Below are 26,506 nucleotides of genomic sequence, written 5' to 3'. Positions count from 1 at the left end.
AACTGAGGTTCAAAGAGGCTAAGTCACCTTCCTAAGGCCACATAGCCAGTAAGAGACAAAGCTGAGGCTTCCCCTCTGGTCTCAGACTCCAAGTGCAGGCCCTTCCTGCTGCTGTAGCTGCCCATCTTTTCTGGAAAATCAACTTCACTCAGAAAAGAGCTCTCATCCTGCCTTGCTGTAGAATGGCTGTGGCCTTGGCCCAGTCCAGTTGCCTCCCTCCCTGGGTCTTAGCTGAGTGGGGAGGGGGGTCTACTAGATGTCTGAGGTCTGCCTGCTTGCTCTTCTAGTGGGTTCCAGTCTCTCCACAGCTGGGTACCATCCAGGCTACTCCCCATCCTACCTCCTCTCTCTAATAATTAATTTCCAGCCAACAGTCCCAGCTGCAGTGCTTTCATCATCCAATTACCGGAGTTACTGGCACAATAAATCTTGGTCACACAAATGCAGGCAAATCTGCAGCTATTTTCATGGCCATTACTGTGCATAGGACATTAGGACTCAGGTCATTTGCCTTTCTGACATGGAGTCCTGCCCCCCACCCCCTATCTTCACCATCTTCTTTCATTTTTCAGTGGCAGCTGCCTCCCTCCCCCATCATCTCCCAAGCACCTGCTCCTCCCTTCCCCTCTCCCATCTTTAGGCTGTAGGCCAAAGATCAGAAGACTGTGTGACCTCGGCCAAGTCAATTCTCTGACCTTCAATTTCTTCACCTATAAGACAGAAAAAGCATGATTGACCTTATAGGGTTTTGTGAAACCTAAATAACCCAAGGTGCAGTATACATCTCACTGGTGGTAGGTATGACCTACTTCAGTGGTCTTTGCTATTTTTTAATAGCTATATATATAATTTAATGTATATTAGGAAAGATATATCAAACCCATGATTTCATGAATATTATTCCTTAGGAGACCATGAATTAGGTATTTTCATAAAATATGCTAAAGAAAATTATTAAGAATCCATGGATTTAGCAAAAATCATGGAGGAGGCATATGAATGAGAGAAACTTGAGAAACGTTGACATAATGACTGTGTGCTGCTTGCCTTCATCACTATTTGCTCTGTTCTCCACCTTCCCTCAGTTTCTGCAGAGGGGTGTGTGGTGCCCTACAGAAGAAGGGGACTCATTCTGTTCTGAGAGGCTAACTTGCTCTAGTTCAGGGCCCTTCATTCATGTGAGAACCACCTCCCTCCCCTTGGGGCCTGTCCCATGCAGGCCCTGTGCTGGGTGCTGGGAACACAGAGCTCAAACGACAGCCCTGCATTCAGGGAACTCCCAGGAACTCTCCTCTGAATCTGGCAAGGGAGCTGTCACTACCTTTACCTGAAAGGACATACAGCAGGACTTTCCTTGAGTTCTGGATTTGTGGAATTGCAGTGAAGGCCCAAAGCTGAGGACAAGAGGCTCAAAGACCACACTCTGTAAAGAGAGACATGAAGGAGCGTACACATGCACACACACACAAAGAAAGGACATAGGAGGGAAGGGGGGGGATGTTGGGGTGGCCTTGTGAACACTGTGGTGTTTGTGCTGAGAGTCACTGCCATGATGGGCAATGGAGAGTGTGCCCAAGCCCTGCATAGAAGCTGGGCGTGCCTGCCAGAAAGGGAGCCTCACCCTGGCATCTGGGCAGAAAGCTTGCTGTGCCGAGAACTCAGGCCCACCCTGGGACTGCCACTGAGCAGCACAGAGGTAAAGGGGTATCCAGTGGCAGGAAGCCTGCTGAGAGGTTCTGGTCCATCCAGCAGAGCCTGAAGGGAACATGGTGAGTACTGCAGGAAGAATGCACAGGACTCTCTCCCAGTGTTTCCTGGCTGTAGGCAGGCATGGAAGATCACAGGAGTTTCGATGGCTCCATACAAAGAAGCACACAGACTAAAATAAGGGAAGGATCCACAGGGCTGTTCAGATGGCCTCAGACCAGGTAAGCCTGACCCCACCTCAGCAAGAGGTTGGGCCCTGGGCCTCTGAAGGGAGTCCAAGGAAAACTCGGCTGCCCATCTCTGAGTGAGGCTTGGCAACAGCAGGCACAGAGGAGAAACTGAACATTGTGCCAGGAAAGTCATGCCCACCAACTCCCAGCTAACAACAGGTCAGCAGAGTCCACCAGCCTTGGAACCAGAAGCAGATCTCATGCTCACACGCACACACACATAGAACTTCCTCCTCTGTAAAGCCACCATCCCTCTTGGACATCAATTTCTCCTTGAGGACAAAAGAGTTATAAAACTGCCTCAGGGCAGTTTTGAAAATCCAGGCAGAGACTGCTGTTCTGCCACCAACCATAGGCATTACTGCTTAAAATTCCAGGGTGCTTGTGGCCTGCAGGGAGTTGGGGGAGATTGCCACCTGGTGGTCAATGTTGGCAATGCCATGGAGCTTGCAGCAGAGCCGGGGACTGGGAGTCCTCACGCTCAGAGCCAGGCCTGGCTATCTGTATGACCTTGAGCAAGTCACTTCCACTCTTGGAGACTGTTTTCTTAACTAAAATGGGGAATAACGTTGCCAGCCTTGCAGAACCATAGTGAAGATTAAACCTATTGCACTACTGTGCCTGTCTTGAGCAGGGCCTCAGTAAAGTTTTGATCCACCTGGGTCTTGTTCCCGCAGGATATGAGCAAGGGTCAGCTCCAGAAGACAGAGGGGAAGGAGAGCCATGCTCAAAGAGATCCCCAGCTCCCCAGGTTTCTTTCACTGCCTGCCACCCAGGACCGTCTTTCTGTGTGTGTGGAACTGTTCTTAACCTAAATCTGGACAGCTCTTTGGATTCCAGAAGTTCAGAACCGTGAGATGCTGACTCTAGAGTCTGGATCAGGAGAGCTCATTCCAGGCCTAGTTCTGTCACTAACTTGCTATGTAGCTTTAGTCAAGTCACCTGGTTAATATCTAAGCTTTGGTTTCCTCTTTTGTACAAAGCAGGTAATGATTCCTGCCCTGCCTTTCAGCTCTGCATTGTGCTATAACTCACTTCCTTACCCTCAACTCTGGATGGAAAGTCTGTTACACGCACATGCTTGCACCTGGTGCTTTGGGGAAAGAGGCAGCAAGGGCAGCATCAGAGCCTAGAGCAAAACAGCTCAGTCACAGTCACAAGAATGCAATAGCAGCAGGAATTAAGAGTTAGAGGTGATCAGAATATAAGCTCCCAGGAACTCTCAGGTTCTTGGGAAAGACTCTATGCTTCACACAGAATATAGGATGATGAGTTGCAAAATCTTTTTTTTTTTTCTTGAGATGGAGACTCACTGTGTTGCCCAGGCTGGAGTGCAGTGGCACGATCTCAGCTCACTGCAGCCTCCGCCCTCCGAGTTTAAGCGATTCTCCTGCCTCAGCCTCCCAAGTAGCTGGGATTATAGGCACCCGCCACCACGCCTGGCTAATTTTTTGTATTTTTAGTAGAGAGGGGGTTTCACCATCTTAGCCAGGCTGGTCTTGAACTCCTGACCTCGTGATCCACCTGCCTCAGCCTCCCAAAGTGCTAGGATTACAGGCGTGAGCCACCACACCTGGCCGATGACTTGCAACATCTTAAGAAACTGAGGGAAAGTGTGATCCTAGAAGGGTGGAGGAGCATACAATCTGAGGACTTCCATGTTACCCAGATCTCTGACTCACTAGAGGGACTGTTCTGGGACTTGTGGGACTGGTTCGCTGGGAGACACTCCCACATGGGAAGCACTGACTACAGTATTATTATCCATACCTATCCACCTGAAGTTGTTTCCAAGCCTTGGACAGAGCTGTGTAGGGACCATGGTCTCCTCTGACTACTCCTTACAGATACCTCAGATTTTAGACTTTTGTCTTGCTAGCCCCAGGCAGTCTTACAGATAACATGTCCTAATCAAATTCAGATCTAATCTCGTTTCGTAAAAGAGACCAAAATGATGAGTTCTCAACTCTATACCCAGTTCAGGTGACCCTCTCAGGCTTGGGGACAAAGCTACTTGCCACTCGCCACTTACCACAACTGCCTACCCTATCATTTTCACTTATATACACACTCATTCAACAAGCTCTGTGGGGCCCATACTCTGTGCCAGGCCCTAGGCTGGGCACTGGGAACACAGGATCAGATGTGGTACTTGTCCTTGAGGAGCTCACAGTCTAGAGAAGGAGCCATATATAGCAACAGAACATTGCACACAGAATGGGCAGTGCAATGTTAGAAGGTGCACAGTGGAAGGCCAGAAGTGGGGCCTACCTGATCTGGGGACAGGGCAGGCTCCCCAGTGAATGGCACATTTAAGCTAGATCCTGAGAGGAAAAGGAGGAATTCTATCAAAGAAGGAGAAAGAGCATTTCAGACAAAGCAAGGTGTACACAGAGGCATAAATACTGTGACCTGTTCAGAAACATTGGGCTGTGTATGGAGGACTGTTGTGGGAGATGGGGTAGAGAGATCAGGCCCTGAACACCCAGATAAAGGCTTCATCCTTCTGGCGAAGGAGCCATTATGTGGGAAAATGGATTGGAGGGCGGCAGGGAACTGGAGGAGCAGTGAGGACTTGCTTGAGCAGTCTTGACAAGATGTGGCAGGCCCACAGCCTTCACTGCCTCTAGGCCCCCTGAGTGGGTCACTGTGGTTCCTTCAGACACAAGAGAGACCCCTTATGGCCCCAATCCCACTGACAGACTCTGCCTCCTGGGCCCACTGGCCCTGCCCAGACATGAGAGTGGTGTATTAGTCCGTTTTCATGCTACTGATAAAGACATACCCGAGACTGGGCAATTTACAAAAGAAAGAGGTTTAATTGACCTACAGTTCCACATGGCTGGGGAAGCCTCACAATAATGGTAGAAGACAAGGAGGAGCAAGTCACGTCTTACATGGATAGCAGCAGGCAAAGAGAGGGCTTGTGAAGGGGAACTCTGCCTTATAAAGCCATCAGACCTCATGAGACTTATTCACTATCATGAGAACAGCATGGGAAAGACCTGCCCCTATGATTCAATTACCTCCCACTGGGTCCCTCCCACAACATGTAGGAATTTAAGATGAGATTTGGGTGTGGGAACAGCCAAACCATATCATTCTGCTCCTGGCCCCTCCCAAACCTCAGGTCCTCACATTTCAAAACCAATCATACCTTCCCAACAGTCCCTCAAAGTGTTAACTCATTCCAGCATTAACTCAAAAGTCCACAGTCCAAAGTTTCATTCGAGACAAGGCAAGTCCTTTCCACCAACGAGCCTGTAAAATTAAAAGCAGGTTAGTTACTTCCTAGATACAGTGGGAGTACAGCCATTCCAAATGGGAGAAACTGGCCAAAACAGAGGGGTTACAGGGCCCATGCAAGTCTGAAATCCAGCAGGGCAGTCAAATCTTAATGCTCCAAAATAATCTCCTTTGACTCGCTGTCTCACATCCAGGTCATGCTGATGCAAGAGGTGGGTTCCCATGTTCTTGGGCAGTTCTGCCCCTGTGGCTTTGCAGGGTACAGCCTCCCTCCTGGCTGCTTTCACAAGCTGACGTTGAGTGTCTGCAGCTTTTCCAGGTGCACGGTGCAAGCTGTCAGTGGATTTACAATTCTGGGGTCTGGAGGACAGTGGCCCTCTTCTCACAGCTCCACTAGGCAGTGCCCCAGTAGGGATTCTGTGTGGATGCTCCAACCCCACATTTCCCTTCTGCACTGCCCTAGCAGAGGTTCTCCATGAGAGCCCTGCCCCTGCAGCAAACTTCTGCCTGGACATCCAGGTGTTTTCATACATCCTCTGAAATCTGGGCAGAGGTTCCCAAATCCCAATTCTTGACTTCTGTGCACTGGAAGGCTCAACACCACGTGGGGCAGGAACCATCACATACACATTGTGCACACATTATGGGCTAATATGATTATTATAGGAAAAAATAATAATTAGGGCAGCTCCCATGTTTTGAACACTGTGGAAGCTGCCAAGGCTTGATGTTTGCACCCTCTGAAGCCATGGCCCGAGCTCTACATTGGCCCCTTTCAGCCACAGCTGGAGCAGCTGGAACGCAGGACACAGCACGCAGGACACGCAGGACACAGCTGGGACGCAGGACACAGTCCCTAGGCTGCACACAGCACAGGGAACCTGGGCCCAGCCCATGAAACCATTTTTCCCTTCTAGGCCTCTAGGCCTGTGATGGGAGGGGCTGCCATGCAAACCTCTGACATGCCCTGGAGACATTTTCCCCATTGTCTTGGGGATCAACATCCGGCTCCTCTTTACTTATACAAATTTCTAGAGCCAGCTTGAATTTCTCCTCAGAAAATGGGATTTTCTTTTTTATCAAATTGTCAGGCTGCACATTTTCTGAACTTTTATGCTCCACTTCCCTTATAAAATTGAATGCCTTTAACAGCACCCAAGTCACCTCTTGAATACTTCACCGCTTAGAAATTTCTTCTGCCAGATACCTTAAATCATCTCTCTCAAGTTCAAAGTTCTGAAAATCTCTAGGGCAGGGGCAAAATACCACCAGTCTCTTTGTTAAAACATAACAAGAGTCACCTTTGCTCTATTTACCAACAAGTTCCTCATCTCCATCTGAGACCACCTCAGCCTGGGTTTCATTGTCCATATCATTATTAGCATTTTTGTCAAAGCCATTCAACAAGTCTCTAGGGAGTTCCAAACTTTTCCACATTTTTCTCTCTTCTTCTGAGCCCTCCAAACTGTTCCAACCTCTGCCTGTTACCAAGTTCCAAAGTAGTTTCCACATTTTTGGGTATCTTTTCAGCAATGCCCCACTCTACTGGTATCAATTTACTGTATTAGGGTTCTCTAGAGGGACAGAAATAATAAAATAGATAGATATACAAAGGGGATTTTATTAACTCACATGATCACAAGGTCCACAGTAGGCCATCTGCAAGCTGGGGAGCAAGGAAAGCCAGTCTGAGTCCCAAAACTGAAGAACTTGGAGTCTGATGTTTGAGGGTAGGAAGCATTCAGCAAGGGAGAAAGATGTAGGCTGGGAGGCTAGGACAGTCAAGTCTTTTCCTGTTTTTCTGCCTGCTTTATAGTCTAGCTGCACTGGCAGCTGAGTTGATGGTGTCCACCCGGATTAAGGGTGGGTCTGCCTTTCCCAGCCCACTGACTCAAATGTTAATCTCCTTCAGCAACATCCTCACAGACACACCCAGGATCAATACTTTGCATCTTTCAATCCAATCAAGTTGAGTCAGTTTTAACCATCACAAGTGGGAAGAAGGCAGGGAGGGGGAGAACAAGCTCATCTTATCTCCATCTGAAGCCCATTACACAAATGCATTCTAGATCCTCTCAATAAGCTAAGAGGTGAGAGTTGTTGTGCCCACTTTACTGAGGAAGAAAAGTAGGCTCAGAATTTAGTGAATTGCCCAAGGTCTCACTCAGCTAGTTAAAAAAGGCAGTGGGTGGGTGGGGAGAGAAAGGAAGGTGAGAGGGAACGGAGGGCTTAAAAAAAGTGCTAAAACTTGAGTTAGAATGAACACTTGTCACTTCTGCTCAAAGCTCCTCTTCATTGCAAGCATAACCTTAATTTAATTTTTCTCTCTTCACTAAGAAATGACATTCTTCTAAATGTCATTTAAGTGTTTTCCTCCCTACCTCCCAGTCTTGTCGCAGAAAATAGATTTTACTAATTCCTACCCCAAAGACCAGAGGCCCCATTGTTAAGTACAGAGGTCTTTTTCGAGAGTGGTCTAGAGTGCTCTAGGCAGAGCAGGCATATCCTAGAGGCATCCCCCCATAGCCCTGAGAGAGGAGAACTCAGCCTGGCTCACAGGCCCAGGTCAACCTCTTTCAGACAGTGCAAGGAGAGCCAGCCTTTGGCCCCAGTATCCCCAAAGAAGCCAGGCATGGACTCCTCAGCCCAGCATACTCAGGCAGCCATGATTAGCCTACCTCGGACACCCCAAATCAGGATTTCCCAAGGTCTACCCTGTGCTAATTAGAAAAGGTGCCCCTTCTGACAGTTGCAGCCTTATAACTGCAAGGGCTGGGAGCTCCACTCTTGGCTGGATTTCAGGCCTCATTTGCCTCTTGGCCAGATACTTCTGTATGGGGCACCAACAGTAGCAGCCCTGCTCAAACACATCCACCTATCTGAGCCCCTGAATCTGGAACCCATCTGTCCCTAACTGGTGGGATCAGCCTCAGCACCTTAGCAAGTATAAGTGTGTCTGCCACCCCATCAAGCTCAGGGAAGTCTGACAAGGATCTGCCCCAACTCTGGGCCTAGTACAAGACCTATGCCCTCCCATCTGGAATGCCTGAAGCACTGGGATACTCACTGGCCTTGGAAGCAGACATGGAAGCCTACTCTCCCAAGAGCTGTAAGGACATTATAGCTTTCCTCCAAGTGAGCATCTTCATATGAGGGGTGGAGATTGACTCTGGCCTCAAGATTCATCTTTCCTGTTAGGTCTTCCCTCACTGATTTCTACTGCCACCACCATGCTGGCCTTTGGGAGCCTCACTCTCCACTTTCAGGGCTCTAGGTCGGATGTGTTCACCCAACTATTCCTTACAGCCATTGACACAGCAGATGCCAGGCTAGAGTGTTCAGACCAGGCTTTAGAAAAGGTTTCTGAGTAGCAACAAAGAACATATTATGAACCTGGATGATTGGACTGGCAAAGTAGATCTTCCTCAGCTCCAGTCTGGGATTCTGTCAATGGCACCTTCCTGAATCCATGGCTCACTTTAACTCGGGCTGCTGGGGATCATCCTTAGGGTCACTTCAATGCCATAAAGTCTCAAATGAAAGGAGTGTGTCAAGAAAGGCAAGAGTGTCCTATCCTACCCAGGACCTACCTTTGGGTTTCCAATTTTGAAGGATCTCTGCTTCTCCAAGTGATTAAAAATAGAATGGCCATTAATTCATTCAACAAATACTTAAGTCCCACTATGCTAGGGGATGAAATAATATGGTAAACAAACAAACTTGGCACCCTCCCCTCAGAACTCATACCTGCCCATAGGACTTGGTGTTAACCCAAAATGCATGGCCTATAACCATAATTCAACTTCAAAACAGAAACCTGAGCTTCCAAACCAGGCACATAGAGTAGCAGGAAGGGCACTGCAGCTTCTTGACAATTTTCCAATGCCTTGACCCCAAAGAAACCTGAATCTGGGGTCGCTTAGGGGAGGGAGCTAAGGAGAGAGGTATCAAGAAACACAGGAGGACCTCTGTCTTTGGCCACAGTGTGGTCACCAAAGGCAGAACATGAGAGTCCAGATCAGACATAGGGTCAGGTTATTGTCTGGATGATGGGTACAATGAAGCCCCACACTTTTCACCCTTGAATCTCGTATTTGACCCACAAACCCATGGAGTTTAGCAATCTCTAGCTTGGCAACTGTCCAGACATAGCTTATGCTCTGTGCTCTGACCCTTGTTCTCCCCTTTGCAAGGATAAAAAGCCCCTTCCACACAGCTGAGTCCTTGGCAGCCCAAGTAACTCGAGGTCTCTTTGTCCACAGACTATCCAGTCCTTGGCTGAGCCCAGAGTCTTACAAACCTGCTGTATGGGTGGTGAAACATCCTGTGCCCACTTGTCCAGATCTGTGCTCATGCTATGATGTTACCTTTATTGGAAAGAATATCAGTAGGAATTCCAGGTAATTACTACGTCATGAGAAAGCTAAATTCCTGACCCAGGAAGGATACAGCTGACTGACAGACTAGGGACACAAGTTGGACACCTGTTTGGGAAGTGAAGCTTGATTCCATAGGAACAGTAGTAGTAACAGTCTATATTCCTCCTACCTCATGAGGCTGGCAAAAGTGTGAGTAGGAGGCAGGTAAGGCAATATATGAAGAAGTAAGTACCATAACATAATTCTACTCCAAGAGTGGTCTGTGCACCTGCAGCATTGGCACTACTTGGGAACTTGTTACAAATGCAAATGTTCAGGTCCCATCCCAGATTTACTGAATTAAATTCTTGTGGAGGGGGAAGCTTGAGGGGCAGTGGGTCCAGGAAACTTTTTTTTCTTTTAAAAAACCTCTTCAGGTGATTCATATGCACACATAAATTTGAAGGTATTGCTAACACATCTTAGTTCAGGCTACTATAACAAAAACACCTTAGACTAGGCAATTTTTAAACAGACACTTATTGCTCAGAGTTCTGGAGGCTGAAAAGTATAAGATCAAGCTACCAGCAGATTTGGTGTCTGGTGACGGCTTGCTTTCTGCCTCACGGATGGCACCTTGTTGCTGCATCCTTACATGACTGAAGGGCAATGGGGCTACAAGCCTCCTCGGGTCTTTTATAAGGTCACCAATCCCATTGATGAGGACTCTGCCCTCATGACCTCATCACCTTCCAAAGACCCCACCTCTTAAGACCATCATCTTGGGTGTTAGGTTTCAACATATGAATTTGTGGAGGACACATATATCCAGACCATCACATACACATTGTGCACACATTATGGGCTAGTATGATTACTGTAGGAAAAAATAATATCAGGGCAGCTCCCATGTTTTGAACATCTTCTATGTGCCAAAGGTTTAAACTTTTATCTAAAAAAGTTTTATCTATCTCCAACCTGTGACTCAGAGATAAAAGGTATTTTTATTATTTTTTTTATTTTTTTGAGGCAGGGTCTCACTCTGTTGCCCAGGTTGCAGTGCAATGGCGCGATCACAGCTCACAGCAGCCTCAACCTCCTGGGCCTCAGGTGGTCCTCCCACCTCAGCCTCTCGAGTAGCTGGGACTACAGGTGCGTGCCCCTACCCCTGGCTAATTTTTGCATTTTTTTGTTGAGACAGGGTTTCACCATGTTGCCCAGGCTGGTCTTGAACTCCTCACCTACCTTTGCCTCCTAAAGTGCTGGGATTACAGGTATGAGCTACCACGCCCAGCCTATTCTAGTTTTTACAGATGAAAAATCTATATTTTCCCAAGTGACTCAACCTTTCCAAGGCTCAGTTTCCTGATTTGCAGGTTGGGGACAATGCCTTGCTTCTTTGGCTGTTGTGAGGATTAAGGATGATGTGTGAGAGACCATCCACATTGCAATGGTGGGCTGAGACCTAGTCACTGGGTACAGCTTCAGAGACTGCCCCATAGTGGGGAAAGGCAGAGACAGGGCTACTGGCTGTAGTCCCAAACAGAATCTATCTCCAACTTGTGACTCAGAGATCTGCCTCATGTCTGAGGCCTCTGGCACTAAGTCAGCTTCATCTGCTATCAAGTTCTGTTTACCACTTAAGAGAATCCAGGTTCTCATTTCTGATTCTATTCCTAGTTGGTGACAACAGAAACTATGTTTAGGATGACTCTGAGTCTTGGAAGCCATCTGATCTGAAGCTTGGGGGCACTGGAAAATAATCTCCAGCTAGGTCTGGGCTTCCAAGGAGAGAAATGAATGCATTTCTCTTGGATATAATGGAAGGGGAAAACCTTTGGTTTGAGAGGTGACTCTAGTGCACTGTAAGACACATTATTACAGTTGCCTCATCAGCTGCCTCTTACCAGCTGCTGAATGTCCACCATGTTCCAAGGACTTAAGAGGCACTATCTTTGCCTCATATCAACCTGCAAGGTAAGCATTGCCCCTCAGTTCTGCCTCTTCTTTGCTATACAACAAAAACAGAGGTTTTCGTCACACTTACTGGTTGTGCGACATTGGAACGTATTGTGTAACCTTGCTGAATCTCAGCTTTCCTAACTCTAAACAGGCTTGCTGAATTAAGTGAGAGAATGTATGTATAACCCAAAGTACATAGTAGGCACTTTACAAATGTTATTCCCCTTGTACTCTTCTTCCTATACTGTAATATACCTGGCCTTGTGGTGGGCACAGAGGACAGAGACCACTCAGACCAAGTCCCTTCCCAACCACTTGGGGCTGAGATTTCCCTCTTCCATACCCAGGCTGGGTTGTTCCTCATAGCAGGGGAGCAAAAAGTCTGGGGCACCGTCAGAAGGTTGGTGAAAATCATCAGGCCTGCAGTTGCTAAGGATGGACTAAGGCAAGGCATGATGGTCGTCCACCTTGGAGTTCCCTCCTCAGTGGGCCCTGCCTTCCTCCCCTCTTTCTGCATCACTCTCATTCTTAGCATCCAACGGTCAAACCTTGCCAGTGCTGAAGGATAATGGAGATCAAAGGGAGGATGGCAATTTATCTTCTTCCTATTGACACAACACTTCACTGTTTTCTAAACCCTTTTGAGGATTCACTAACTCATCAGATCTACACCACTCTCTGGTGAGGGGGCTGGGCAGGGGTTGTGCTCATGACAGAGCTGAATCAACTGGTTCCCAGGAGGGCCAGTGACTTGCACAAAGTCATCTATCAGGTTACCGACAAGCTCTAGGACAAGGACCTTGAACTCCTGGCTCCTCCTAGTCCAGTTCTCTCTCTGTTATAGCCCAATGTCTCTCCTGGTAATGTACTGTTAGGTAATACTGTTCGTCAAACTTTAGTATTTAAAGTAATTTCTCAGACAATCTTCATGCGACATCACCAACAGGTTAACAAAGCCATTAAAGCTCATAGTGATTGGAACCTGCAAACATGCCACTAGAACTTAGCGAAGTTGATCAACCTGTGATTGTGTTGCCTACCACTTAAGATGTGTACGCTGCCTGTTGCACAGCTCTTGCTTCAATTCCAAAAGCAAACTCTCTCACTTTGGGAGGTACTGTGTCAGTTACTATCACAATGCTCGTTGCTACTTTTGATCAACTTTATACCCTCGTTCCAGAGCTTAAAGAATTCATTACTCCAGACAGATCAATCTTGGGAAAAGAGGGTCAAAATGCTCCATGGTTCATGGCTGACTGGAACAAAATGAGCAACTTCAACACAAGTGCAAAGTTGCTAAAGCTGTCTCCTGATATTACATTGTGTGCAAGCTGAGTGGCAATCCAATGCAACAAATCGTCAAAAGGTTTAATGCTCTACTATCTGCCGTCAGGCCTGGAGGTGTCTCTGTCAGTCGATCTAGATCCTGTGCGTGACTTTAAAGAGGCTGCATCATGGTTAACATGCAAACGCCTTGACATCAAAATCACATACTTTCATTTTAAACTTGATACTGACCCAAGCCTAGGGATGACCCCGTGTGCCTTTATAAGCCAATCTAAACTCATTGCCACATTTTCTGAAATGACACCATATGTGACAATGCATAGGTTCATTGAGGAAGGTTTCAACCATGTAGCTTTGTTGCCTGGAGTAGGTCATGACATCATGAGGTTCCTGAGGGTAGGAAGATGCCTGATTGAGGAACATGGTGAGGAACTATTTCCTTTCTTCAAAGTATTAGGCTACGAGGATGTGAGGAATTACCACCCACTAAGTCCCCAAACCTCTGCATGGCTGTAAATGCATGCAGATGGAAACTGGACACGTCATTCAGGGACTATCAATCAACCAAGGAATCTCTGTCAAAACTGCCAGATCATGATGTTGATGAAGCAGTCTCAAAGCCACCCCTCAAAAAGGCACTTATAAGCAAAGAGGATGAAGATGGATTACAAACCGCATACAACGTAACCAGAGAGGAGATCAAGGTAGCTGTAACACCCAAGCCAGGCAACGAGCAAGTGGGGATTCTATCAAGGCTTCTTGAGGCAATAGAGGCAAGAGAGTGCATGCAAACTTAGGGAAAAAAAAGAAAAGTTAACTCCTCATGGCTTACATTTCAGTTCCAGGTAGTGACTAACAAGTTTAGGTAACAATTAATCAAGTTTCTGTGAGGATGGGTACTTAAATTCTTTTGGTTGCAAGTTATATATATAGATATGTCTAATTCAAGCTAGCTTAAGAAATAAAGGCTGGTGGGTCACTGGTTCCCACAACAGTGAAGGACCCTACTGGCTATCATCAGGATTCTTGCCGCCTCTCAACCCTTATCACCCTTATCAGTTTCTGCCTGGCTCCCTTCTTTCAGTTTTCTACTGACACAGGCATTCTCCACCAGCCAAGGATGTTTTTCTGTGATTCAGCTTTCCAAAAGTGCTAGGATTACAGGTGTGAACCACCATGCCCAGCCTGAAAGCTTTCCAATAGTGAAATTAAGAGAGCAGACTGACCTTCTGACAGAGCTTAGGAGTTATGCTGAAACATTTGGCCAAATTCAGTAGTGCCTTAAATGTCTCAATGGAACAAACAAAGTCAAGTAAAAATTAGCAGTTAAGTTAAAGCTATCATTCCACTTGATTTGGCTGTTAATAAATATTTGTGGCCCCTTCAGCTACAAGTTGAGAATAATCTCAAGGTGTTTTGAAAAAAGGGTAAGATATGCAGTGGCAAGCACCAGCATTGCTGTCAGTGGTGACTCTCTACCTCTGGCTCCTCCTCTTAAAAGCTAGTGTATGACATTGTGTTCTGTAAGTAGGCATTGTAATCCCTGCTCTGCTTCCCTCAATAGGTAATTATGTTCAAATAACAATGTGTAAAAGTGCAAAGGATTATCATTAGTAAAGTTTCTGAGAGTAAAAGTTCTTATGAAAAACTAAGAAATTGCCTCAAATTCATTTTTTAAAACAAGTTGGGTACAAACTAGATATTAGTATAACAGTCATCTTACAGTTTAAGAAAAAAAAAACAATAGTCACCAGAATTAAGTTCTTTATTCCTCTTTGTTGTTTCAAAGAACGATGGTAGTTTTTATAGTACAGAGTATTTCTGGCACTCAGCATCACAAAGCCAAGACACAGTCAGAACACATCGAGCCTCAGAATCTCCTTTGGGGGCCTGGAAAAGTAGTAACTATAGAAAATCCAATTAGGGACAGAGGGAAAATACCAGTGAAGTGAGAACCCCAAATCAAGGCTTGGCTTGATTAGGCTGCCCACTCTTCTCGAATAGGCCATAAATTTTCCCCACTGCGCCTTTTGGGCTGTGATCCTTGGGAAAGCCAGGGACAACCAAGCTTAAGCCAGAGAAAGGCCCATCCCAGGAAGTAGTGTAACTGACCTGGAAGCAGGCCAGAACAGAGAATATACATTGAGGGTGACTGTTCAGCAGGTTTTGAATGCTACACAATCTACAAAGGGATGCAACATCCTTCTCCCTACAGCAGAACTCCCCCTAGCCTTCTCAATTAGCTCCAGAGGCCAAGGATGGTTGACTCATTCATTCATTCAGTGTATCTTTACTGCTAGCTACTCTGTTTCAGGCCCTACGCTGGGTGCAGAGGACAAAGAGAGGAATCAGACATAGTCCTTACCTTCAGGGAATTCAGAATATGACAGAAAAAAGCTTATATTTTTAGATAAGCCACCGTGATTCAAGGTAAAAAGGACACAGTGAGGAGTCAGTCAAGGAGTTCACAGCCTAGCAGCGGCCTAGAGGGCACAGCCTATGGTAAGGACCAAAGGGAGGCCCAGACTATGAATTCTGGCACTGCAGAGACAAGATGCATGGCCTACTGAAGAGGTGGATTATGGCCTACTCGAGAAGAGTGAGAAGCCTAATCTGGTGAAAGTGAGATATCAATTCCTACTGCCCTGGGGAGGAGGCTGTGGAGACTCAGGTTGACCTTTGCGGGTCCTCTGGGCTACCCAACAGGCAGGGTGAAAAGCCTCTTACCCATGGCTGAAGCTGCTTGACGTCCTGTGAATATCTGAGGGGAGACTGGTGACCAGGGGAAACAAGTCCAAATTAAGCACCCAGACAATGGCCTGAGGTGAATAGTAAGAATATGAACACAGCCAGTAGGCTGTGTCGGCAGGAGGCTGGCCTGGGTACATACCAGCAGCAGGAGGCCCCTACCCATGCTTCCTGCACTCTCAGTGTTGGGCCATGTGTGCTGGAAGGATCCATTCTAAGAGTCCAAGGGACAGAAAGGGGGCTCCTGAGGGCAAAGGACCGAGGCCTATGTAGTCCTCTCTACATGCCTGTAGATTATAGGCCACCCATCTGCTTTCCTCTTTTCTTCACAGCTGCTACCACCTGCCCTGTCTTTTCCACCCTATCAATCTGAGTGGCTGAAATGGGTTCAGTTAGGGTACCAGTATCATGGAATAGGTCCCAGGGCCCTGAAGGCCTTGGGTAATTGGCACAGAGTTGGAGTGTCTATAGCTGTCTTTGTTGGTCATCTGGAACTTGGACAAGTTAAGCCAGCTTAAAGTTGCAGTGTTGGGTTAGGACCTTCTCCACAAGCTAAGTGCCGGCTTGTGCAGGTCTCTCTTCCTTCCCACAGGTTTCAGGGAACAGCTCCAGCCTGTTGTCATTTCTTCTTCACAGCAGCTACTACCTACAACATCTCTCTAGCCTAGGCCTCGTGTCTGTGACACTTTCTCTTCCTAAGGTGCCAGGACTCTTCTGATCTGTTTGTTTTCTTCACAGCTGCCATCACCCACTCTGTTCCTTTCTCAAGTCTTTATTCTGGATTTCCCCTGTTCCCAACCCCCTTTTCTTACTATTCCTGAGATAAGAACACAGGCCTGCCCCAATTAAAGAGTTTTGATGCTAGTCATTATAGAGAAAAAACATGAGGCAGGGGGAAGAAGTAAGAGGAGGGCAATTTGGAGATGGAACTCTTATGAGTACTGGTATTAGACATCTCTGGGTCACAATGGCACAGACCAAGGTCCCTGCCTTGACTCCCTTCTTGAGTAGTCCTAAAGAAGTTGATATTCTCAGCTGGGCGCGGTGGCTCACGCCTGTAATCCCAGCACTTTGGGAGGCCGAGGCGGGCGAATCACAAGGCTAGAAGTTCAAGACAAGCCTGGCCAACATGGTGAAACCCCGTCTCTACTAAAAATACAAAAAATTAGCCGGGCGTAGTGGCGGGCGCCTGTAATCCCAGCTACTCGGGAGGCTGAGGCAGGAGAATCGCTTGAACCCAGGCGGCGGAGACTGCAGTGAGCTGAGATTGTGCCACTGTACTCCAGCCTGGGCGACAGAGTGAGATTCTGTCTCAAAAAAAAAAAGAAGTTGATATTCTCATTCTTTTCATCCTTTAGCCCTGGTTGTACGACTTGCCCATCCTCCCTATTCCTATCCACTTGCAGTACAGTGTTCAGGAAAGCTTTGCTGAACAAGGAGTTTCTACTACTCAGGAGGGGGCGGCCCTTTTAATCCTCTCCCCTTCCCCAATTCCTCCCTGCACCAACCCTGCCCATCCCTAGACCTCCACCACCCTCCACCTGCCAACTTGACAGAGGTTTTCCCTGACAGTGGGCCTCATATAAGGAAGTAGAGGAAAGTGTGCATTATTTCACCCAACAGCTGGAAGGTCCTACATGTCAGGCTAAATGTAAACATCTTTACATTATAATAGACAATGGAGAACCACAAATGATTTAGAGCCAAGGAAGGGCAGTAGAAAGTACCTTGTATTAGGCACTCAAGAAATATTTAGATAAATGTATACATGAGTGAATAATTGTGTATTGGGAAGATTACCTTGGCAAATGTAGGAGAGGCTAAGGGGATTTTTAAAAGCCACTCTAAGCCATGGCTTAAGCAATCTGCTAAAGTAGGTAAAGTTAATCTCCACTTTTATCCTGTAGGACTCTCTCTACCCTACTAGTGCAACTGTAACCCCTAGCCTCCTAGGCTATATTTCATGACTAAGACTTGTTCTCTGTGGTCATTATACAACACCAAATATATTTAGTTGATACCAGTTTAAGCATTAGACTCCTAAAATAGGGACAAAAAAATAAATCTCTCATGATAGAATTTCTGTTGCAATAACAGGCTATGGGGGAAACAATCTAAGATAGGAACAACCAACGTGGTATCATCTGAGAGACTCAGCATGGACTAGGTTCAGCACGAAAACCATTAGACAAAAAGGCATCCCTACTTCACAAGTAGTGATTTCCATGGGCCTACACAAATAGGCCTGATTCTGAGATCTGGGGGTCTAGAGATCTTCCTAATGGTGAAGATCTTCTCACAGGTAAAGGAGTAGCTGGGCCAGGACAATATCCTAAGAAAAACAAACTTGAGGGAAACCCAGAAGCCTGGACAAGCCTTGGACAGACGACTCCAGGCATACTGAAGATGCAACTAAGAAAATTACATCAGGAGCTACCATCACCCCAACATATAGCCCAACATCTACAAACTCTCTCACCAGCTACATTTATTTTCTTGAATTTTCTCGCTCTTCTAGCCCCTTGAGCTCTTCTAGCTCAAGGAGTTCTGGTGAACTCCTTGAGGGCAGAGACTGTGGGAAATTCTGTCCAATGTTTTAAAGTCCTAATCCATGTCCTTTTCCCATCGGGAACCACCCTAATAAATGAACTTCAGGCCATCATCAGGGTAATGCCACCAGAAGCAATACGCACTATTATCCAGTACTACTGGCATTGAGATTCTCATTGTTCTCCCTAGAAAATGATGCTTTCTGGATGAGGAAGAGAAGGTAAGCAGAACTACAAAGCTGTAGAAGGTAGGAGCCTTCATGATTCTTCTGTTTTGCTCAGTTCCTCTAGGATAGAGAGCCTACAGAGCTCTAAGCATTATTAAAAGGGTGTGGATATTTTTGTTATTAAAAATGGAACAAATCATACAGATCTGGTCTTCCTTCCTGCCATGACACCTGCTTGTAACCTCACACTTGGATGAGGGGTAAGTCATGTGAAAAGATAAGTCCCCTGGTTTCCATTTTGACATCAGAGTCCTTTATGCAGCCAGGACTTACTGATCATGAAGCATGCAGGCACTATGCTTGTCCTAGGGATGAGAAGATGAGAAATCTTAGAACCAATACTCTCATTTTACAGATGGAAATGTGAGGTCCAGAGAGTTCACGTGACACATCCAAGGTCCAAAAGCAAGCCAGTGGCAGAGCCAGGACCACATCCTGGTCTTCCAACTCCTAGTTCAGTGCTCTTTCCACTGCAGTAGCTAAGGCAAAATTTTCATTTTGGTCTTTGGAGGGGGAGAAGTGAAAAAAGGTAGGGAACAGAATATTAAATTTTTTGATTCTCTGTAGACTTCAGTAGCTTCTGTTAACCTGGCTGTAACTGCCATTTGCATCTATGGAAATTGGGTCCTAAGCCAATTAATAGCTTTTGAATTGGCTCGGGTTCCTACCAGGGCTGGTGCAGTCCCCCTGCAGGTGACTCAGGATCTCCCTGTGTGTAAACAGGCGGAAGGCAATCTGCTCACACTCTTGCTTGGTCCCACATTCAAACAAACACCCAAACAAGCCCTCCTCCTCCAGAGCAGCCAGATCAGAGTAGCCACAGGGCCCACAGTGCAAGATCCAGGGGCGGGACCAGCAGGCAGCCTCCAAGGGGGTCTGGTTGAGATAGATACCTAGGTCAACCCTCTGTTTCCTACTGGTTGGGTGTGAGTACAAGAGCCATGATTCTGACGGTGTTCCAGCTTCCTCCTCCAGCCTCAGTGAACTGCCTGGAAAGCTCTGCTGAATGGTGGGTGCATCTTTGCTACTAGAGTCCTGGCACCTGTGCAGGATCTCCAGGGGCCGGAAACTTACCACACTCCCTTGGCAACCATGTGGGGGCTCACAGAGCTGTCGACTCAGGGCCAGTCTCTGAAAGCCTTCACCATGGTCAGTGCTGAGAGCCTCTGCCCGGCACCTGTTTGGTGTCCGGGCACTGCAATACAGCACAGGGTGGCCAGCCCTCCCAGTCACCTCTGCCACTTCACATTCTACTGTAACCATGGGCCTAATGAGTCTACCATGGTGCCATGTGACCCCTAGGTCATCACTGTAGATCATCAGAGAATGAGGCCTGGTTTTACATGGTAGTTGGAAGCAAAAGAACCAGGAAGGGATGTAGTAGGTATATGCAGGGATGACCAGTCTCCCTGACTGCAGCTGGATGCCATGACCTGGGCCCACAGCAAATGTGGCCCAGTGCTTCAGCTCTGAGCCAATGACCTCCTCAGTCAAGTCCCTCACCTCGCTCCATGAACATCCAGCATCCTGACTGTAGATGAAGCAAAGGCGGGCAGCATTCCTGCCTGACACAATCTGTTGACGCTCTGTGACATGGCCTCGCACACAGATGAAGAACAGGAACACACAACCACTCTTCCGCTCCCATACAGGACAAGGGTTCATGGTCCGATGCCCAGGTAGTGTGGCTTCCATCAGTGGCTTCAGGGGCCCCCACTAGACAAGAAGAAGGGAGAAAGTAGGAGTGAGATACTAAAAGGAAAACGTGAAGCTCATTAAAAGTATTAGTATTTTTCATAAGTAAGAAATAAATGATATTGAAATCTATAAAATCATGAAGGCCTAACTACTCACTAAATTCTCGGATATTACAGGATAACTTACAAAGCTGGAAAGAGACAATGCTAAATGTTGTACAAGCTGTCTCCTCTGTCTGGAATGCTCTTCCTCATTTCATCTAGATTTCCAAATTATCCTCCATACCCAACTCAAAAGTCACCTCCTTTATAAAGCCTTCCATGAAACTCACTCTCCTCCCCTAATAAATTTATTGTATAACATTGTAACTTTTTATGACTGTCTTCCTTTTCTAGACTATGAGCCTTTTGAGGGCTTATACTATTAGTTACTAATATTGATTCTCCAGCATCTGGTACATAATAGGAGCTAAATATTTTTACAAAGAAAGAAAGACAAAAAAAAGAAAAAAGAAAAAAGGAAAGGAAAGAAAGAAGAAAAGGAAGAAAAGAAAATCAAGGCAAACAAATACAGAAATTTTAAGCAAATAAAGGGAAATTTAAGACAAATTTTTTTCCTTCCTGTACTACAGTGGGAAGGCAATTCATAACTTTTGTTGAAAGCTCAAGCATAGATTCAGAGACACCTAGTTCAAACCATGCTTTCATCACTTATTTTGTGACTATGGGCAAGTTACTTAATCTTACTTTACCTCAATTTCTTCATCAGTTAAATGGAAAATTTAATAACATCCTCACAGAGGAGTTATTACAAGGATACAATGAGATAATGCCTAATCAGACATATTGCAAATAAAGAAAGGTCTAATCTCCCTAACATATTTTCAAAACAATAGTAGAAATTGGTAAGAAAATTTCCAGGAATCCAACAGAAATGGGCAAAGGGCAAGATCAGACAACTCACAGAAAGAGAAAAAAAAGTTCAGCTTCACTCATAAGAGAGAAATGCAAATTAAAACTAAACTGACAATGGCCAGGCACAGTGGCTCATGCTGTAATCCCAGCACTTTAGAATAGCTTGAGCCCAGGAGTTCGAGACCAGTCTGGGCAACATGACAAAACCCCATCTCCAAAAATAAAAATAAAACAAAATAACTAAATTGACATAACATTTTACATCTATCAAATTAGCAAAATCATAAAGCTTGACAATACTGTGTTGGCAAATGTGAAGAAACTGGCACTTTCGTATGTGGATTGAAGTGCAAATGGTTCAACCTGTATGTAGGACATATATCAAAATTACAAATACATTTATCCTTTCCCATCATGCCCAATTCTGGGAATTCATCCTAAGATATATCTGCTCATCAAATTAAGTATGTATAAGATTATTCAAATGCAGCATTGCTTGAAGTAGCAGAATACTACAAACAACTCAAATATTCGTCAATAGAGGATGGGTGAAATGAACATGCAATACATGGGGGAAGACCTTTTTTCCATATATAGTGATATGGAAAGATTTCCATAATTTTTTTTTTTTTTTGAGATGGAGTCTCTCTTTCTGTCAACCAGGCTGCAGTGCAGTGGTGCGATCTCAGCTCACTGCAATCTCTGCCTCCCGAGTTCAAGCGGTTCTCATGCCTCAACCTCCTGAGTAGCAGGGATTACAGGCTTGCACCACTACGTCCAGCTAATTTTTCTATTTTTAGTAGAGATGGGGTTTCACCATGTTGGCCAGGCTGGTCTGAAACTCCTGACCTCAGGTGATCCGCCTGCCTCAGCCTCCCAAAATGCTGGGATTACAGGCGTGAGCCACTGCGCCTGGCCTGATTTTCATAATATATTATTAAATAAAGAAAGCAAAATACAGAATAATGTATGTAGTATGCTACTTTTTGCATCAGAAATGTGGAGGAAAGGGACTTCTGGTTACAGCAAACTAAATAATTGGACCAATCCTTCCACTAAGAACTTGAAAAGATAGATAAAATATTTAAACAAAAACAAAATATCTGAAAGCACCAGAGAGCAAACAAAAGAATGAAGAATTACAGGCTAAGTTCTTTCAGAGAGGTTGTCTGGTCCCTTTTCCCCTTAGGGTATCCTAGTAATTCTCAAAGAAGTAACTGAAAGGCTGAGAAGCTGAGCAAGTCATTTGACAACCTTATGGAGCAGAAGGACAAAACTTGAAGGCCTGGTAAACTGTCATGTAATTTGAGATGGAACCTTAAAGGGCCAAATCCAAGGAATAAGGATGGAACTGAGGCAGAACAGCCCTTAAAATCATCACTCTAGAAAACTGGTTGACATTATCTATTGAGGTAGAACATACACATACCACATGAGCCAATAATTCCACTCCTAGCTACATACCCAACAAAATGTATGCCCGCAGTACCAAAAATATGTATAAGAATATTCATAGCAGTATACTCTATACTTATAATAACTAACCCAAGTATCCAACAACAGTAAAATGGATCACTTAATTGTGGTATGTTCATACGACAGAATACTGTGTAACAATGAAAAACAAATTAGGGTTACACACAACAATTTGGATAAATCTCAAGAATACTGAACAAAAAAAGCCAGACCAAAAGAATACATAGATTAAAAATAAGCAAAACTAAACTCTAGGGCAATAAATCAACTTAATATAATCAACTTCTCCTTTGGGAAGGGGGGGGCCATAAGAGAAGCTTCTCAGATGCTGACGACATTCTATTTCTTGGAATATTAGTTGTGAGTTCTATATATGAGTCCACAAGTGTTGGCTTTGTCATAACTCATTGAGCTGACATTTATGTTTTATGCATTTGACATTTATGTTTTATGTTTTCTGTATATGTTATAACTTCACATTTTTAAAAGTTTTTAAAAGGGCTATTAAGAGTACATACTTGTTTTGCTTTGCTTCTGTATGAAGCAGTACTGAAAAGATAACAAGAAACAGTGATTGCCTATAAGAGGTAGGGGAATGGAAATGAGATATATATCTTTTTATACTATTTTTATGTTTCAGCTATATGAAATGTATTAACTACCTAAAACAAAAAATAAATTTAAAAAATTAATTTCTGTATAAATGGACAAAACAGATTAAGCAGGCTCAGATCATAGACTCTCAGAGCCATTTGCCTGAGGCCAGGAGTTTGAGATCAACTTGGGCAACATAGTGGGTCCTTATCTCTACAAAACAATTTTTTTTACATGATCTGGGTCTAGATAATTTTTACATTATCTACTTGGAAGGCTGAGGCAGGAGAATCACTTAAGTCCAGGAGTTTGAGGCAGCAGTGAGCTATGATCAATCACTGCACTCCACCCTAGGTGACAGATCAAGACCCTGTTTCAAAAACAAAAAAGAAATCAAAGCCATAATGGACCATAAGGGTTATCTAGTGCTAACTCCCATCCCACGGAAGAGTCCCCTCGCAGTCTTCTTGATAAAAGACCATTCTATCCTTGAACTAAGCTAGTTCAACAGGGAATTCAAGATCTCTGGGACAGCCCATTCTATACCAGAGTGCCCTGAGCACACTAAACATGCCAGAGATATGTGATCAAGTCAGCTTACTTATTAAGCAGTCTAGTTTTGGAGAAGTCAGAAGTTTAGTCTTCTAAACTTCTTAGTGGCTGAGAGAAGAAAATTATTTGAGCCAGATATATCTAACATACAGTTGACATGAAGGTAGAAAAAAGAGTAAACATAGCATGAAAGCCTTGGAATCTAAGATGATCTCAACTAGCTGGAGCAATGGGACATATAAAACAAACTGAGGCTTGACAGAGATAAAACAGGTTGTGGCTTAAAAATTTGCATAGGCTAAACTGATTAAAGAACAAATGTAGGCTAGGTGCTGTGGCTTATGCCTGTAATCCCAGTACTTTGGGAGGTTAAGGTGGGTGGATCACTTGAGGTCAGGAGTTCGAGACCAGCCTGGCCAACATGGTGAAACCCTGTCTCTACTAAACATGCAAAAAAAATTAGCCAGGCATGGTGGCACACGCCTGTAGTCCCAGCTACTTGGGAGGCTGTGGCAGGAGAATTGCTTTAACCCAGGAGGCAGAGGTTGCAGTGAGCCGAGATTACGCCACTGCACTCCAGCCTGGGTGACGGAGTAAGACTCCATCTCAAAAAAAGAAAAAGAAAAACAAGAACAAATGTAATGGCCAACAAGCATATGAAAACATGTTCAGCATCACTAATTAATGGGAAAATACAACTAAAAAACACAATGAGGTATCACCCTGACACCTATTTGGACAGCTACCACACACACACACCAGAAAATCACAAATGTCGGTGAAGATGTGGAAAACTAGAACCATTGTGTACTGTTGGTAGGAATATAAAATGGTGTAGCCACTATGGAAAATGGCATGCCAGTTTCTCATTACATATAAAATTACCAAGTGATCCAGCAATTCCACTTCTGTGTTTATGTCCAAAAGAATTAAAAGCAAGGTCTCAAAGAGATATTTTCACACCCTTATTCATAGTAATGTTATTTACAATACCCAACAGGGAAAAGCAACCAAAGTATCCATCAAGAGATGAATGGAGCCTGGGCAACATATTGAAACCCCATTTCTACAATAAATAAATAAATAAATACATAAATACATAAATAAATTAGCTGGGTATGGTGGCACACACTTGTAGTCCCAGCTACTCAGGAGGCTGAGGATTGCTTGAGCCCAGGAGTTCGAGGTTGCAGAGCCATGATCATGCCCCTGCACTCCAGCCTGGGCAACAAAGTGAGACCCTGCCATAAAAAAAAAAAAAAATGAATAAACAAAATATGGTATATACATACAATGATATATTATTCAGCCTTAAATAGGAAGGAAATTCTGATACATGCTACAACATGGATGAAACTTGAGGACATTATATAAGTGAAATAAGCCATCACAAAAAGACAAACACTATACAATTCCACTTACATGAGATATCTAGAGTAGTCAAAATTATAGAAACAGAAAGTAGATTAGTGGTTGCCAGGGACTGAGGAGGGAGAAATTGGGAGCTGTTTAATGGGTGCAGACTTTCAGTTTTGAAAAATCAAAAGTTCTGAAGATTGGGTGCACAATTTGAATATACCTGGCACTACTGACCTATACACTTAAAAATGGTTAGGATGGTAAAATTTATGTTAGATGTATTTTACTACAATTAATTTTTTTTTTTTAAAAAAAAGAACAACAAATGTGAAAAAGACTTGGAGGTTTTGGCTGACCATCTACTCAACATTAGTCAATTGTGCTATGTAGCTACCAAGAAAGTGCTATTTTACCTTCAATTGCATTAAAGGGAATACAAGATAGGATAGCTCACCTCATTGCTGAGCTGGCCGGTCTACCCTTGGAGTCCCAAGTTCAATTCTGAGTATCCTACTTTAAAAAAGGACACTGCTATCTCAGACCAGATCCCAAGGACAGTAATCACAATTTTCAAGGGGCCAGAAACCAAATCAGGACTGTCCCCTAAGAAGTTACAGAAAGAACTGAAGCTGTTTAGCCCAGAAAACAGAATACTCAGAGGGCATGAATGCAGCTTTCGGGTACTTCAGAGAATAGTTCTCTGAAAAAGAGATTTTATCTACATTTTGTATAGATTGACTGCCCCAGAAGGCAGAACAAACCAATGGGTAATTATAGAGAAGTAGAGATCATCTCATTCACACATAAAAAACAGTGGCCACAGCAATCAGGTGCTCACCTGAAGAGCTGTGCAAGGAGACCCTTAATGGAAAATGACAAATGTTTAGTTCTTACTATATAGCATCTATTATTAATTATATGTTGCAGCTGATGAAACAGAGAAGAGTCAAGTATCCAAGGCCACAAAGCCAATAAATGACAGGTCTTGACTGACTCCAAAGCCATGCTCTTAATCACTAAGATTTTAGTAACTACCAATAGAATACAGATTTCTATATTGGGAAAGAAGTTGGGCTCATGATTCTTCTAACTTCAAGATTCTACAATTAAATAGGTCAGAGAATGAAATAAAGAGAGAATGAGTTAAAGTGGACAAGTTTGTGAATGTGTGTGACTACTGAGTAGTGAAGTTATGCAACAGGCGTGGTCTGATAAAAAATGCTTGCTGGGCTCAGTGGCACCTGCCTGTAGTCGCCGCTACTCAGGAGGCTTAGGTGAAAAGATTGCTTGAGGCCAGGAGTTTGAGGCTGTAGTATGCAATGATCAAGCCTGTGAATAGCCACTGCACTCCCGCCTGGGCAACGCAGAGAGGGCTCGTCTCTAGACAGACAGACAGATAGACAGATAGTTAAAATTTAAAAGGCTGGACACAGTGGTGTACACCTATAGTTCTAGCTACTCAGGAGGCTGAGACAGGAAAATTGCTTGAGCCAGGAGTTCAAGACCAGCCTAGGCAACATAGAAGTTGTATCTAAAAAATAGGATTTTTAAAAAATGCTTAACAGCCTACTGTCTGTGGTCAAAAACAGTGCAACATGA

At 44.8% G+C, this 26,506-nt stretch overlaps 1 protein-coding gene across 2 annotated transcripts in view; it reads right to left on the bottom strand.

Moving 5' to 3' along the window:
* Positions 1–4,736: 4,736 nt before the first annotated feature.
* The window catches only part of NEU3 (neuraminidase 3), a 32,595-nt gene continuing 10,825 nt past the window's right edge, over positions 4,737–26,506 (bottom strand). Inside the window, exons 3-4 of one of the 2 annotated variants that reach the window (XM_063672093.1) lie at positions 19,818–20,030; positions 4,737–5,198 (exon numbers count right to left, since the gene is read on the bottom strand). In XM_063672093.1, the coding sequence (XP_063528163.1) occupies positions 5,139–5,198; positions 19,818–20,030 (273 nt within the window). In that variant the 3' untranslated portion in view covers positions 4,737–5,138. Of the gene's footprint in view, positions 5,199–14,537; positions 20,031–26,506 lie in introns of those variants that run through there. The other variant, XM_054441770.2, reaches the window with a different exon arrangement.

Source organism: Pongo pygmaeus, chromosome 9 (assembly GCF_028885625.2).
Source record: "Pongo pygmaeus isolate AG05252 chromosome 9, NHGRI_mPonPyg2-v2.0_pri, whole genome shotgun sequence".
Classification (NCBI taxonomy): domain Eukaryota; kingdom Metazoa; phylum Chordata; class Mammalia; order Primates; family Hominidae; genus Pongo; species Pongo pygmaeus.
The sequence above is the reverse complement of the archived record's forward strand: the minus strand, read 5'-3'. Positions and strand labels throughout refer to the sequence as shown.